Source organism: Egretta garzetta, unplaced genomic scaffold (genome assembly GCF_000687185.1).
Source record: "Egretta garzetta isolate BGI_Z169 unplaced genomic scaffold, ASM68718v1 scaffold188, whole genome shotgun sequence".
In the NCBI taxonomy this organism is placed as follows: Eukaryota; Metazoa; Chordata; class Aves; order Pelecaniformes; family Ardeidae; genus Egretta; species Egretta garzetta.
Genome location: NW_009260622.1, coordinates 3202647 through 3219402, shown reverse-complemented (window position 1 = coordinate 3219402; position 16756 = coordinate 3202647). Strand labels below are relative to the sequence as shown.

The window sequence follows — 16756 nt, the reverse complement described above, 5'->3', positions numbered from 1 at the left end:
CATTTTTCTGTGCTTTAAAACTAAATTCCCCTGTGTTCTACTCTATTTTTATCTATTCAATATTAATCCAGCAAAGATGATTGCAAAGTCTGTAGACTCAGGTGTGAAAATAAAAAATGTCACATTTTCAGCATTGTTTACAGAGCCAATTACCTTGTGTTGGGAAGTAACTTCAGTTCTGAGATGCCGACTCCTCTCCCCACACCTATGTCTCTTTTACATGGTCAACTCCTTAAAGTATTGTCTCCTGTTCTTTAACAGTAAGATTAATTTCTGTCCTGTTCTTGTTTCAGAGACATCCTCTATCAGCAGCACGCTCCTATGACCTGCCAAAACTCTACCGAACTGAAGACTTTTTTCCCATGAACTATGTAGGTACTAAGTATCAAAATAATTAATTTTTGACTACCAAAAGGCTTTTAGGAAAGGCTGCCTGAGTTTATTCTTACAGTTCATACTTTATGACATTAGGAAGAAGCAACTGTTACATTTCAGATCTTTGGGTAGCATCTTCAAGGGAAGCTAAAAATTTCTGATCATATTGTAGCTATACGGAGGCTGGAACATTTATTCTAAGATTTGATAACATTAGTTTGCACTTGTTTGGAAGATTCCTAAATCAATGAAGAGTATGTACAAAACCTCACATTGTTTACCTTCCCATTTTTATACTAAAATGCTCAGAATGTTGAAGAGCGCTCTAGTATAGCATGTTAAACCTGTCAAGTAATGGGCTAGTACTGCGAGCTTCACAAATGCACAAATGGTCAGGTTTTACACGGGAACATGAAGTAGATGTCAAAATTTTACAATTCAGTAAACTGCACATGGCTGAAGCTTCCAGCACTCTATTTCAAACCGGGAATAGGGTTTTAAAAGCTGTTGTGTAATATCACTTGAATGGTATAAATAAACTTTCTGTTACGGACCTTTGGATGTGCAATTTTGTAATGCAAATGCTATTTAGCCAGGACCAGGAGTAGCATAGTTCCTCTCTGCACCTGTAGCTTTTTTTTTTCTTTACTACAAAATAGGTCTAGGAAAACAAAACCCTCTCCATTCTCTGAATAAGGAACATGAGGAACAGAAGGTTATATATTTTTCAGATGATTGGCTTTGCATACAGTACAGTATTAAGAAATAGAAATGAATGCTCTCGTTTTAAAAATATCTGTGGAAAAACTCAAAATGGAGGACCCAATGCAAATTCTGTAAAGGGGGAAAAAAAAAGCTTATGGTAAAAGTAAAGCTACGTGGCTTTGAGTAACCATGGAGACCAATGCTTTTCTGATGCAGAAATAAATGAACTCAACCTTTTCATATTTATTAGTGGGGCTGATGATGAAAGATGAAGTTGAATTAAAATATAAAGCAAGAGAAGACAGACCTAGTCCATGCCTCTGCCCCTGCAATGCAGGTTATTGTAATGGATTATTATGAACGAGCTGGTATTGCAGAGAGGCAAATTAGTTCTGTAAGGAACAAAATACTCTTAGTTATACCAACCTGTTTATCCAAATATCAGCTTCTTTATTAACAGAAATGAAGAGACAGTACACACAACATATTCCTAAAATCTTTTGGTTCTGATAAAAATTGAAATAAACGTGGTTTAATACCATAGCAGTGTATGAAATATATGTACTACAAAATGGTAAACTGGTTACTGTAAATGCATTAGTGGGTATTTGAAACCTACTCACTTCTTGGTGCCAAGAATGATAGAATTTTCCTAGAAAAATGCTGGGTGAATATTCAGGTTTCTGTCTTGAAAATACACATCGAAGGGTCAAATATTAATTGGCAAGTTCTTGCTACAGAAATGTTACTGCTGAACAGAGGATGGCAGCACTAAATGTCACTTGAACTTTCAGTAAGATTAAAAGCTTGTGAAATAATGCAGGTATTTCTGCAACATCATGTAAAAGGTTTTGGTTGAGTAGAAATCCTAGTGTGGATGAAGGGTTAAGTCTCAGTACCCACAGGAAAATGCTGAGATCAAGTGTGACTTTAGTGTCTGGTGCACTGGATAGAAAACTGAGTTTAGCAAAAGCTGTCTGTCTGTCCCTGCTGGACAGTAACCATTCAGTTTGGCAGAAAGCTTACTGGCTGTAACTATGCTTCAGGGAGTGAGGGAGGGATGGAAGGAGAGGAGCGCACTGAAAGAACGAGGAATTGAGTGCACTTGTTGAACCACCGCATCTCTTGCTTGTCAGAGCAAGGACCAATGCTTCGAGATGCCCATATGAACACACATAGAAATTGTCAGAGCAAGGACCAATGCTTCGAGATGCCAGTTACTACAAGCCCATATGAACACGCATAGAAATAAAGTGTCATATACAATGCAACTACCCATAACAATCTATCTCAGTCTGTCCTTGCTGCTCTCGGGTATTGTCAAAGTCAAATTACAGGTCACACCAGCTCTGAAAGAGTTTGTGTTGTACAAAGCTGTCTTGTGCCTAGAAACAATGTGTATGCTAATAACCTCCTACTTCATTCTCAACTGTTACAACCTTTAGATTTCAGATAGCGTCTTTAAGATGGAAGACACACTTTGCTTTGCTGCAATTCAGGTAAACTGGCTGAAACAAATTCTTTAGAGAAGAGTCTTAATGGTCTTTCTGCTCTGCGGTGCTGGCCAAAGCCTGGACAGACGACTGTTTCAAGGTCTCCCACCAAAGACAGCAGAATTCAGGTGTCAGCTTGAGGTAGCTACTCCGCAAGCACAGCTGGCACGTTCCTGGAGTTCTGCTACAGAACTTCAGTAACGTATGTAAAAATCAGGTAACTTCCATCTCCTATAATTATAATGGTGTGATAAGTTAAGATCACACAAACTAGGTTTAAGGTTCCTATGGTTTTATTGGGCCATTTACCTCTTCCGCTTTCCGACTTCCTCAAAAATGCGTGGTTAGCCTCAAATCTAGAAAGGAATTCTTGCCTAGGCTAAAATCCAGGCTTGAAGATTAATTTGTTTGAAATACTAGAAAGTTTATACCAAAACTTAAAACAACAACCCCGTCCTTCTTGATATTCCTGGTAAGACAAGACTATTTTTGTGCAAGACCTTTAATTCAATCACTATATAAAATGGGTATTTCCTGTCATGGACTTTTCTGGCAAATGAAGCATTTCTAGGGTTCAGGTTTCATAGGCTTGCAATTCACTGACTGCACACAGGAGCTCAGAGTTTGGAGATTTGACTACAGAGTTCACTAATATTAAATTACACTAATATTAAATTAACCTTGCCAGATAGCGAGACAAATATGATGCAGACTCATAAGATACCTGATTTTTTATTTCATTGCTTAACAGATGAAGGTTGTTGTACTACCATTAAACTGTTGGGGTTTTTTTTAAAGTTTTTAAAAAATGTATTTAAAAAATCCCTTACAGCCTAGATGAAATGACACAAAACAAATTCTGAAATGTCTTAAGTTTTCAGACAGTGGCCTCCTGTGAAGTAGAGCAGCCCACAGAGGGAGAACAGAGCATAACCAAGTTTTCTTTAGTGAGGAAGAAACCTTTTCCAGGACTTTAAGGGCCTGGTTTTGTTGGGAAAAAGATGACCAACCCATTGGCATCTGTAAGTGGTAGTTAAACTCTCAACTGATTTACTGAAAAGTTATTTTCAATGAAACAGTTTGGAAAGCCTGCTAACAAAATTAGTTGAGGCTCAAGTTTTCTTTTAAGGCAGAGAAACACCAGGAGCTCTTTTGCTGATGTAAATGTCAAGATTTCTTAAAAACGTATCTTCTACCACTTGAGTGCGTAATTGGGAGCCAGTCCAACTTCCACTCCTCTCAGTTAAAAAAGCAGAATGAAAGTACGTACCCCTTCTGTGAAGGGGGAAAGGAAGAACAAGACAAATCCAAACCATCTTCAGCTAAAGGTAACTGTTTTCAGTCATCACTTCACACATTATTAATTCAACCAACCCCAAAAATGCTCAGTCCAGAGTGTCAGCAGTACAGGTTAGTTGCAGAACACGGTAGCATTCTCGTCTTTGGCTTACGTAGCGGCTTGTTCCCTGTACTAGTGGGACGTACAGTTTATACCAACCCAGGACTGCTACAGAGACCTAAATGTTTCCTCAAGATCTCTGTGAAATGGTTTTGCTGTTTAAAATGTTGAAGAGCGCAGAACTATTTCCGCCTTTACAACAATAATGAAAAATTCACAGGTCAATTTAGTTCTTGTATCAAATAGTAGGTACTCTGGTATTTATTAGACATATGCCTAAATTAAACTCATCACTCTCATTAATAGTTTTGTTCTCATCACAATTAGATTGCCTTCAGTAAATTATCAGGATGAGGTTTTGGTTATGCAGCTGTCTGCTGTACTGCACACTTGCCAAAATGCAGGACTGGTTCGACCAATCAGTAATTTTAACAAACTTATTTTTGGGGGTTTTTTTAGCATTCAAATTACTTTTTTTTTTTCAAAGCCAAAACAAGTCTGTAGCCTGCACAGCACGCTCCCTCACATTTAAATGGTAAGTATTCAAATACCTTCGCTATCATTTACCCTGGATACATAGTGCTTCAGAGAGACGTAGTTCTAGCTAACTTTTTAATATGTGAAAAAGTGATCTCCATCCATTGAAGTACGAAAGGATGAAAAACGCAAGTAATTCATAGACCTTGTTTCTCCAGGATGCAGAACAAGCACATCACTACAATCCTATTTATAAATTAGTGTTCTAGAATCCTAAATTGTAAAGACAAATTTAGCCAAAGTTAGTTCTGTAGGATTTTCAATATCCTTGAAGGAGAGACCTGCCTGTTCAGTAAGGAAGTACTATACAGACATGCCCCAGCAGAGCTGTGGAGCACTTTGGGGAAAGAAAAAAGAGGAGGGAAAAAAAAAAAAAAAAAAAAAAAATGCATATAGCAAGGTGCGATTTACCAAACAGGAATGTAGCACTTGCATGTAATAAAGCAAATATTTACATTAAGCACAATACAGCAATTTATTTAGATGCTTAAATGAAGAATACAAAGGGAAATAAAGATCACAAAATTATACATACTACAACAGTGTGTCATATATTAGATGGTATAAATGAATACAACACCTTGTTGGTGTTAACTAAAGATAAAACTAAATATTCAAAACGCAGCACTTTTGTTTCAGTGTGCTGCTTCAACACAATACACTTTTATACAGATCTAAAAGGTGTCAAAATTAGTAGCTGCAAATTTGTTTCTTGCATGTGATTTTTCTTTTTTAGCTTAAAAGATTTCAGAAAATGGCTCTGAAATACGTTTGTCATCAGTTGTAATGTCAAGGATATTCAGAACAAGAAAATTCTATAATACAATAGAGTCCAGATATATTTTTTTATGTTGCTGGGCTCTGTTTTGAGATTGTACAAGGTTATGTGCAAAAACTAAGTTTGTCAAAATTCATACTATAGCAGTTTCAAGCTTTTGCTAGGTAAACTAGATACAGCATTTATTACACAGCAGGGCAACACTAAAAAAGAGAAACAAATCTATGATGGGTACACAAGAACAATTTCATAAGCTTCACTTGAATAGGTCTAAAAGACTGTACAAATATACATTTCAACTATTCAGAATGATACATGAAAAAAATCAATTTCCCCATAGTCTACTATACACGTTGAACTGGTAGCTTGTATGGTTGGCCCTACACTACCATGTGAAAAAGGGTAATGTTTAAAAAGACATACAACTGAACATGTACAAGAGTGAAATAAATGTTGAAAATGCAGATAAAATAAACCTCTGCTTTTCTCTGTGTGCATTCTGGAGCCACCAGCTTATCCGTTTTCACATTAAGTTACTGTGCTCATCCCAGCAGGTATTCTCAAGCAAGATTAGCCACCGGCATCCTTAAATAACCACTGGAATAAGTGGCCGCAACCACCACACGCCATGACCTAGCACTTGAAAGGCAGTACCAGTTAGAATTTAAGCTTAGCAGTCACACTGACATGGAAGTGTTTCGACAGTTGTAGGTTGGATCCTATTACTGACACTTCTGAATCGAGCAGCTTATGCTTGCTGGCTACTCAGCTCCACACCAGTTAAGCTGCTATGCATTGGTTCTGCTACTCCATCAGTCACACTGTCAAACTGATCTCCGTCCTCACTGTCAATTGTGCTATTCTGCCATTCCATCTGCTGATTTGACAAGCTCTCCTCAATCTCGGATGCATTTTTCCATTGCGACTGGTCCTTAGACCAAAACTCTTCTACTTTTCCATAGGAACGATTCTTCCACTTTGACTGTTCTTCATCGCTTTCAGATCCACCCCCTTTTGTCTCAACAGTCGGTTTACTGCTACCAGCATCTTCACTTTGGGAGGATTCATCTGTCCACACTTCTGGTTTTACTTCCGATGTATTATCTTCAAAATCAGAAACCTGCTGAGAACCAGGCCCACTTTCAGACTGTGAAGCTCCATCTTTCCATTCAACAGCATCATCTTGATCATCCTGATCACCTTCGCTATCTGAAACGTCACCCACCAGTTTTGCTGGTTCTTCAGCAGAAATAATCTCTTCATATTTAGAGCTTTCCTCTTGTTTTTGATCAGACTTCTCTGGAGACTGTAATGTATTTTCTTCAATGATTTCCTTGGATATGCTGTCCTCTGGGTTCTCCGCTATGCTATCAGAAGAGGTTTTCCCACCAAGGTCAGAAATACGCTGACCAAACGGACTACCGCTCTCATTGTATTCCTCTTCAATATTTTCATAGCTGTCTGAGGAACTTTCATTGTCTTTTTCTAAGTTTATCTTTTTATCAACAGTCTTACTAACATTGACTCTGGAGTTCTTTTCATCGTGGTTTTCAAACAGCCATTCAGCATCAAAATCCATTTCATGTTTAACCTTGTTTAACTCTTTCATACTGAAACCAAGCAGCACACCAGGTTTGTATTTTTCACAATCTCTAACGCATTTCTTCCTTTTGTTACTAAAATGAGACGCAATGTCAGATTTCCATAGCCACAAACTGGCAGCCAGCTTCTCAATCTCTCTCCTAGTGGGATATGGTTGCTTATTAAAGTATTTTGTAAGAAATGTTTTCCTGGCTTCATAGGAATCATCTTCATGGCCCTTGGGGTCCAATGCTAGAACTACAGGTTCTTCAGGCTTCTCCTCAAAGGCAGAGGGGGAGTCATCATCATCCATTTTCCTTTTCTTCATTAGCGAGAATTCCATGTGTTCGTAAGTACGTTTTACAGGTGCTACAGCCGGAGACTGACTTAGCCGAGATGAGGAAGTACCTTTGTCCTGGCCATTCTGCGTCTTCCCAACACCTCTGCAGTGAACAAGGTGCAGCGTTATAGTTGAGGCAGTCATGTTACTAGTATATACACCAAGGCAATGAATGCATTTGTAGGTTAGCTTTTTCTCAACCGGATGAACTGTCTGGATTACTTGATGCCTCTCCCGTAGATGATGTGCAAGTGCATCAGAGATGGGTCCTTTTAGGATTGAAAAGCACAGAGGACAGAGGGTTTTCCCCACATCTTTTTTGTAGGGAACTGCTGCTTGCGGAGAACTTTTTACAGGTACATCAGACTTCTCCTGGGTTTTCGGCTGTGGTTTTGGAGGAACTGGGGGAGTATTCTGAGCATGGTACGCTACAGAGTCAGCAGGAGCATCTCTCAGGTTGTAGGTGGTTACAAGAAGATGTATATTTGTGTGACTGCCCTGCTGCAATGTCAAATCAAAAGTTAGAGTGGAATCAGTTTTAGGTCCCATTTCTTCATCAACATGAACCATTCGCATATGAGCAGCCATCTTTTCAACATCATTGAAGGTTGAACGGCAATACGGACAAGACAGACCATGTATTAACATATGGTTAAGCAATGTATCAGTGGGTAAATAGCGATTACAGTATAGACATTTGCTAGTGAAATTGTGTATTTTCATTATATAGTTAGCTACTGCAGGCACCTTTTCAGCCTTGTGCTCCTTTTCAAAATGGACGCTATACACGTTTTCAGGAAACAGCTCGTTACAGATTGTACAGATTTTCCACTTCTGTGTGGATGACGTATTGACAGCGGAAGGACCTGTAGCAGCTACAGGAGATTTCGAGCCAGACTGACCTAATACTCTTGAAGCTGCCTGCGACTGAGATAACGACGTCTGTTTCAACTGAGCTGATGAAAGAGAAGAAGAATTGGCAGACTGAAGAGAGTATCTTGCCGAGGCCTGTGATCTCTGCTCCCCTCCAAGAGTATAAGGCCTTCCGTTTCCACTTGCCGAAAACTGTTTCATTGTTTGCGATTGTTGTGGAATAGAAACAGGTGCGTTACCGCTTAAGTTCAGCCTTCCCCCTGGCTGACCAACGTAACTTGGTGGTACTGATTTGACTCCGTAATTGTTCTGTTGTAGGTGAACATTTGACATCATATTCACTCCTCCAGAATTTAATGTAGGCTTTGGTATAGTGAGTCTGTTCATCATCTGTTGTGATGAAAGAGATCGAACACTTCCAGGGGAAAGGGGACCCATCCTCTGAGGGAGTCCCATAGGCTTTTTATCCTGTGGTTTTGGAGCTATTAGCATCAAAGGTTTAGATCTTGGAACCACTACGTTAGTGTGACCTATCATTGCTGTTACCTGATATCCTATACGTTCGTGGTCTTCGATAACATGCTGTACTAAAGCTTCGTATGATTTCGGCATAAAAAGGCATCTTTTGCAGTGAATACTACCCTCCTCTCGGGTACTGGAACTTAACGGAACTGCACCATTGAGTGACTTTTCACCTCCCTTCGCTACGTAAGGAGCAGCAACGTGCTGAAAATGTTCCCTGTAAATGTGCTTTCTAACTATTTCATACAGAGGATCTCGGTAAGTGCACTTCTTACAGTAATAAACAGCTTGTTCTACACTGTCAGCCTGCTTAGGTTTAAGGCTATCATGTTTGTTTTTATCTTTAAAAGTGCTGATGCCTCCACTTGGTGTATTGGCATTTGGAGCATGAAATATTTTAATGTGCGTTTCCAAAGTCTTTTTGTCCGCATTGAACGTACAGTAAGGACAATTAAGAAGAATCCTATTTTCAAAGTCTTCACTATGAACATTCCGGAAGTGGCTTTTGTACGCTGAAAAGAACTTCGAGGAAAATGGACATGCACTGCAGCAAAAGGGCTTTGTCCGATAGTCCTTAAAACAAAGAACAAAGCAGACACTAAATATTGAAAAGCAGTTTTTAGGAAAACAACATCTATTACCTTCTCTAAACAATAATGTTTCTAAATAATGGTCTCCAGACCCACTGCAACAGTCTCAAACCTTTAGATTCATTTCTTCTCTCCAGTTTTTGGCCTGCAGATCAGGCCCTAAAAAATTTATCATCTGAACATACAGGTGATGTGGCGAGTGCCAATTTAGAGGTCCCTCAAGAGTTTAACTGTTAACTCAGCATACAAGGCTAGATCATAAGCATCTTTCTCCACCAGTGGGGAAAAAAAAAAAAAAAAAAAGCCTTATTCCCTGCAGCTGAGCTGCATGAAGAAGTTCACTGTAAGCTCATTTCCAGGGGGGAACGGCAAGCATGTTTGAGACTGTATCCAGAAGACTAGTTACTTCCCATCAAAATCTGCCAAAGATTTATAGGTAGAAGACTGGTATATAATTTAGCTATTTCAGTGTCTTAATCCATTACAAGCTTTATATAAAGATGCTCTTCAAAACTTCGGTGAGCAAGTAGATTTTAGCTTACTCAGTCATATACTAAGGCTACACAAGTCCTTAAAGCCACTCAGCCTTTTCCTTCTGGTCAAAGCACAAAGCTGATTTTTAAAAACAATCTTGAATCAGATGGGGAAAAAAAAGGTATTTAAAAATTCCACACTTGCAGTTTCCCTGCACCCTTTATCTTTGTCATATTTAACACATTGCCAATGCAGTTCTTGTCAACTGTTGTAACAGAAACTAAAGTTACACTGGCCTTAGAGACAGCCACAAGCAATCTGGCATTTCAGATGAGGTAAGACGTGAAATTCAAATAGTTACAAACATTCATCACCAGTTTCAGAACAAGTCTTGTGAGGCAAGCTACACATAGATCATATGAAGTAGCTGGAGAGTTGTACTCTCCCTCTGTATAAATAAGTAGGAATATGTGCTTCTGTCCACCTTCTGAAGCCTCAGACACCTGGTAGGCTGGAGACAAGATATAACAAAACAAGCTAAACAAAAGCTGCCTCCTTTTATATTACAATTTTTATTCTGGAATTAACTAGGAAAAAGGACAAGATCAGTGCATTTTATGGAATATGGTAATAAAGGGACATTTTTAGATTAACGCTACACTAGGAATCCATCATCATACAGGTTCCCATTTCCTATAATAGCAACACCTGATCTTTCGGGTGCTAAAAGAGGGCTATTTCTGTAGAGATATTTCTCACCTTCTCACGGTTCTGTCCATGCTGGTATTACTCTCTATTGTACCATCGGCAGAGGCTACTGCAGTGCACACGACTTGCCTTACATGTGTTTGATCAGAATCAAGTATTACTTCCTCCCCCACTTCTAGCTCAATTCATATTTCCTTTATTACTGGCTCAGAAACATCTAAAAAGTAAGACTTCCAGCGTCACTTCATTCAGCTGTACTATATATGCCTACACCAAATCTCAGACATAGTCCGATTATAAGGATCTTCAGATGTGGCAGACAGCTAACAGAGCTACACCACTAGTGGAGAGAGCAGCAGTTAGATACGTTCATTTAAACTTTTTATGAAATGATGAAAACATAATGAAACATTTAAGGAAAAGTACAAAAAAAAAAAACCCACTTATCACAAACTGTATTTTTGACTGGAAGGATGGTGAAATTGTGCTGAGCTTGAAAACAGATGGGCTCTTAACATGCAGTTGTCAAAGGGTGAGTAAGATTTCTTGACCAATCAGTTCTCCAGTATTTGGCTATCCATACTACTAAGATAAAGACGATTACTACTTTAAAAAAAAAACAAACAACACAACCCTAAGCACAGCTTTTTGCTGTCCCTTAAACTGACGAGAAATGAAGATCAATGGTAAAACTGCAGGAAAAGCTCTTGACATATTTGTGAAATTCCCTTTAGTATGAACCATCTTCAGAATCAGATGTGCCAAGATAAACTATTACCAACCTGATTTTTTGTAAGCGATGGGTCCCACAATCCTACATCTTCCCATGTAGTGTTTTTCAAATAAAAGTCATTAGGTTCAAACTGCTTAAAATCCTGGAGAAGGGGAAGACGGGAAGAGAGTACAGAGAATGAAAACCAAAGACCACCTGCTCCCTTAAGCAATGCTTGTAAGCATCCATGCAGTCCTCTCAAGTGCTGCTGGCAAACAGTGGATATTATTAACTCAAGGAAGTGTGGGTACACAAGATGCACCTCTTTGGAGCTGAAGAGTTGTGAACAGTCTCTTTCATAAAACACCTGAAGAACTATTTTCAATACCCCTCCTCCTAACTAACGCAAGACTATAATTACATACCTGCCCCATTTTCAAAAGCAGTCCTGGAGAAAAGTATTTCCGGGCTACTGCTAAACATTTAAGATCATATAGATGCTTTACCATAACTCTGATGTTTGGTTTTTTGTTTGTTTGGGGTTTGGTTCTTTTTTTTGGGGAGAGCGTTTGATTGACTTTGGGGTTTTCTATTACTTTAATTTCACAGAGGAATTCAGATAAAAGTTTTAAAAGTTTGACTACACGTATGATGTCCAAGAAGCCCAATTCCTATTAAAAAAAAAAAAAATCTTATTAAATACTTTGGCATTTCATCTTTGGCATATAAGTCAGCAGCACATAAGGACTCAAAAGTAGTATTTCCACTGAAATGAATACCGAAAGTAACATTGTCCCAATTCAGAATTTTACCCTTAAAAGTTATACTTGCTCTGCAGATTTTCCATGCAGGAAGGACTGGCATTTCTTGCTCTTACACATCTCACTTAAATGCTCTTTAAAGAGACACCAACAGAAAAGCCAAAGCAAACAGGTCACAATTTGCTGAGTAGTCTAAGGAGTTGAGGTGTGTGAATTGACAGTACAGAATTTGTGTTCAGGAGAGAAAGCCGCACTTTGGAGAGGATTCCTACAAAGTTTGTCCAAAAGAGCAGCGCAAACACCCTTCCCTAATAGGAACTAAGACGGGTACAGAAGTGATCCTTTAACTTGATGACCTACCGTTAGCACTGACAAACACGTCATGAAAACCACAGAACCATCTTCTGTCCCCCAAGAACATCCCATACCACACCTAGTTCTTGCTCCATTCCTAAATGTTCAGTTAGCAAATGCCAGTTTTAAGAATCCAACGTAAGGACGACCTACCTTCAACATATATCAAGTCAGTCACATATAGCCTGAAGTGTATCTTGTCTCCACTGAACTTTCTAAAAAGTGTTTGTAGGTACATTTTTAGCTCAATAAAATGAATTAAGTCCTACTTTGTGTAGAACTTAAAGAGTAATGTAGGGGTAGCAACACCTGAACAAGGTTCAAATGGAATCCCAGAATCATTCTCAAAAGCTGATGAGAACAGGAGTATGGTGCAGGAACAGAATATAGGGGATTCCTTCAAAATTTACAATAAAAATTTAACATTTTGTGAAGCAGTTCTAAAAAAAAAAAAAAAGTTATACACCAATGACCTCATAGTCTGCTAACTTTGGAGCATTTTAACTCTTACCTACAACACTTGGGAGGTATCATACTTACTTCTATATGTTCTTTACAGTATTCCAAACCAATGTCACTAAGTATTTTTTTCACAGTTTTCCGGGCCTTTCTTAAACTGCCAAGGTTGTTGACAGGAAGTTGGAACATAGTTTCTATTGAAAAAAAAAAGTAAGAGAAAAGGTTTAAGTCAAATGTGTTTTGTCTGACAGTGTTGCACTTTCAATTATTATTAATTTTCTGTCTTATTTTACCCATATAACTCAGTATCAGAGCTGTACCATTAACTTAAACTACCACATTTTCTGTCTGATTTGTTCTTAAATGAGGCTGGCCATAAAGCTAGATACTGACAAACTTGAGAGAGCACTTAAACCAACAAACTGATGTAACAACTACTGCAGGAGTAATCAGCTGCATCTGGAAATAACTTTTTTTTTTTAAAGAGTTTGTATTTACATGAAATTTACCCCCTATGCTGAAGTATTTAAAAACTCAATTTATCTTTTGTGCATACGTATCCTAACTGATTGCAAAATTGTGAAGTTGAGCTCAAGGTTTGTGTCAGTCTTGTAATAGATTTGATGGTATCTCTTCAGTGAGAAAGATGCTTCTTGCATTCAGCTGTAGGTAGGGTAAGAAATTAATACCGTTTCCTCCATTTACTATATATATAGCTTTAAACGGCTGACAAGCTGTTTAGCATACGTTCTTTTATTACGATGGGACCTGACAGCTTGGTTAGAGCCCTTCAGAGATATAAATCACTGGAGAAAGCACAAGAGATGGCTTAACACCTCTAAAGTGTAGCTGGGTATTTTCAGCCTACAAGACAACCCTCCCTTTCAGTTCTTCACACAGAGATAGCCAATTCCAATTAAACTGTCTGTTAATGACTGGGGCTACCCAGCTAAAAGTAAGTCTAAAATATTCAGATATATTACCACTAACATTTCTTCCAAATGCTAACAACTAGTCCTACTTTGTGTATACAGGAGTTCTCAGTCTGCATGCTACTGTTGCAGTAAGCGCTTGCTCAGCTACAGAGCCGTCACCAACAAGTCAGCTGCACTTTAAGAAGGTGCAAAATGGCAGAAACGTGAAAGTCCCTGGCAAGGTACAGTTATTTTGGAAGTGAGAGGGGTAGAGCCAGCAATAAAAAGGTAGGCTTTTCTCAAAGAAAAGGGGAGGAAGCTTCTTAAAACAGCAAGGAAGTGTCAGAATTGTTACCTTGTTCCCTAGACTTCCATGGTCCAATGCCTGTTGCATAAAGAGTATCACCCCAGAAGATAAAAGCTGCATTTTTGATCATTAATATTTCCGTGAGCCAATTCAGAAATGTTGCTTTGTTTGAACAATAAAAGGGTTGATTCATATCAGCAAATTAATTCACTGTAAGGCCAAAGACTACCTACATCAACTAAAACTGGACTTTTTTCTTTTTGTTAGAAGCTTGAAAGTATTTTTAAACGCTTTCAAGCAGAAGCTTAGAATGCAGAGTTAACAGAAGTTTGCAGCCATTAAATATTTGAGTTAGACAAAAATTCTCCCCTTTTATCATGAGATCAAGGGCAATTGTTAAGCTACAAAAAGCTTACTAAGAAATTTTCTCAAAATACAAAGAATATGGGTTGCGACTACAACAACTGAGTATCTCTGATCAAAACCAACCCTTCTATATGCGCTGTCATGCCTACTCCTTAAAATATTACTTGTCTGTTGACACACGAGCCTTTATATTTTCATACTCCTACCAACTTGTACTAGGCAGTGCTTTAAGACAGTCACTAACAACTTACTATTCCATCATTCCCACCACCAACACTGTTTAGCTTCAGAAATAAAACGGAAAAGCTCTGCCTGTAACAGTGCTAATATAACCCACTTCACTCCATTTCAGAGTCTGCAAGCAGTGCTGCTAGCACGTGTTGCTAGGCTCTAGTCTCTCCAGTGAATTCAGAAATAGCTCCTGGGTTAGAGCAGAAAGCTATCATGACATTTAGGATTGGTATCACAACTATAAATTAGAAACTAAGTGGAAACAAGCCTGAGTTTATAATAAAGATGTACGGGAAAGTTTTTGGAAGTACCAAAGCAACTCTGATCATTAAGGATTTTGGTACCTGTAGCAGGCTGGCCACTGTCACAGATTACCAGAAGCAAATATAGTGTTATTTTAACACCCCTGTATGAAAACTAGGAAACCAAAGGGGGAAAAAAAAAACCCAAACCCAACCAAAAAACCCAAAGATTTAGACCTTGTCTATAAATCTCAGGGATTCCAAATTACTCAGTTATAGTATTTGCAATAATGAAGTTGCTTAGACACATCATGCAAAATGACTAATGATAGTAATTTTCAAACAAGACAGGCCAGAAAAAGTATGTTCTGTATTTCAATGTTCTCAATTAACTTCTACCAAGTAACACTCGTTAAAAGGATTTAATATAATCAAAACTATCTTGATTTCTTCACATACAAAACTTTAAATGCAAGTATATTAATTTCTGTGACTGTAGAGGTGTTTCAGCTAACTAGTCTCAGCAAAAAGGATTAGAATTGGAAAACCCTAATCAAGCCAGGAAGAGCACTTCTACAGGTGTTCTTTGCCATCTCAGACAAGGCAAGGATTAAACAGATCACGGCAGTATACTACTCTCCCTTCCCAGTTATTCCCTCTAAAACCTCTAATGACTTTGTATGGGAAATCATGAACTGCTCTTTTTTTTTTTTTTAAATACTGTATCCATTCTCATCTGTACTCTTTTTATAATCAAATATTTCATCTGCAATTACAACCCATATCCAGGCCTAAGACGTTCTTCCCCTCTGTGCAAGAGTGAATGTGATCGTTCAAGTAATTAGAGTGATTCATGTCATCCTTCCAGCATGCTATTCGCTCCTGCCCAGTGAATTATTTTTAATCTACATAAAGGAGTAGGAAATAAGGTTTGAATCCAAGTTTCTAACTTGTTACTTTGAAAACTGACTCAGGCAAATCGGTTATTTTATCGAAATCTGCATTCAAGCTTACAGTTCCATTATGAGATTTTCTGATCAAATTCTGAATTTATCCATATGTCCCTTTCCTTGTTCTTATATTAAGAGCTATTTCTAAAGGCACACATTGAAGAGCAGTTTAAAAAAAAAAACAACCAAACTTTCAACACACAGAAGATTTTATAACTCTGCACTGTGTATTAGGCTTTGATTAAGTAACTACAGAACATGCCAAGTTCCACCCTGCTTTCCTACCTGCCCTTGCCCGTACTGTGGTATCAGTTTTACTGTGTAAGCACCTCTGGGCAGAGGCTATATCCTGTTATTCGTACTATTTCTCAAAATGCTGTTGGATGAAGTAAAATAAAAAAAGGACCATTTATGATAAAGTATAAGCACATAAACGGTGGAAAAGTTTTTGAAAATAGTAATGGATATTTACTTTGCAAACAGGAATTTGTTGAGAAATTGTTGTATTTAAAAAATGAAGACGACAAAGAGTACACATACATATTTTGGGGCAATATTAGTTTAGTTCCTTCAAATAGAACTAAAATCTCCTTGACCAAAAATATTATGTGAAGGTTGCAGTTTGCTTTAATTGTAAAAACAACGTCTAGTACAGTTTAAAGTTGATCCAGGTCCATTTTAAAGACATGAATAGAAACTGAAAATATTTGACAACAGGGCTGAGGCTCAGCAATGCCAATTTTGTGAAGTATTAGGTAACAAATTAGTAACCAGCCTGTTGATTAATCAAAGTTGTTTAGTAAGGTTGTGTCCTATTTGCAATTTCCAACTAGTAGCATTTTCTCTATTTTTGATCTGTAGTTGAAATAGTAAGTGAAGCTTAACTGCGGGGAGATCTGATTGCGGCCTTTCAATACCTAAAGGGGGCCTATAGGAAAGATGGGGAAAATCTTTTCAGTAGGGCCAGCTGTGACAGGACAAGGGATAATGGCTTTAAACTAAAACAGGGTAGGTTTAGACTGGATATAAGGAAGAAATTCTTTACAATGGGTGGTGAAACACTGGAACAGGTTGCCCAGAGAGGC

The 16756-nt window shown here is 38.2% G+C and overlaps 2 protein-coding genes across 10 annotated transcripts in view; one reads left to right on the top strand and one right to left on the bottom strand.

Moving 5' to 3' along the window:
* The window catches only part of BCAS4 (breast carcinoma amplified sequence 4), a 43993-nt gene extending 40409 nt beyond the window's left edge, over window positions 1-3584 (top strand). The window contains exons 5-6 of the mRNA XM_035900900.1: window positions 294-371; window positions 2526-3584. Coding sequence (XP_035756793.1) covers window positions 294-371; window positions 2526-2606 — 159 coding nt within the window. The 3' untranslated portion in view covers window positions 2607-3584. The remainder of the gene's footprint in view (window positions 1-293; window positions 372-2525) is intronic.
* Window positions 3585-5043: 1459 nt separating this feature from the next.
* Window positions 5044-16756, bottom strand: part of LOC104132197 (activity dependent neuroprotector homeobox) — a 31546-nt gene continuing 19833 nt past the window's right edge. For all 9 annotated transcript variants that reach the window (XM_035900894.1, XM_035900893.1, XM_035900897.1 and 6 more), the window contains 3 exons: window positions 12743-12855; window positions 11158-11250; window positions 5044-9176 (listed from right to left, as the gene is read on the bottom strand). In XM_035900894.1, coding sequence (XP_035756787.1) covers window positions 6036-9176; window positions 11158-11250; window positions 12743-12855 — 3347 coding nt within the window. In that variant the 3' untranslated portion in view covers window positions 5044-6035. The remainder of the gene's footprint in view (window positions 9177-11157; window positions 11251-12742; window positions 12856-16756) is intronic.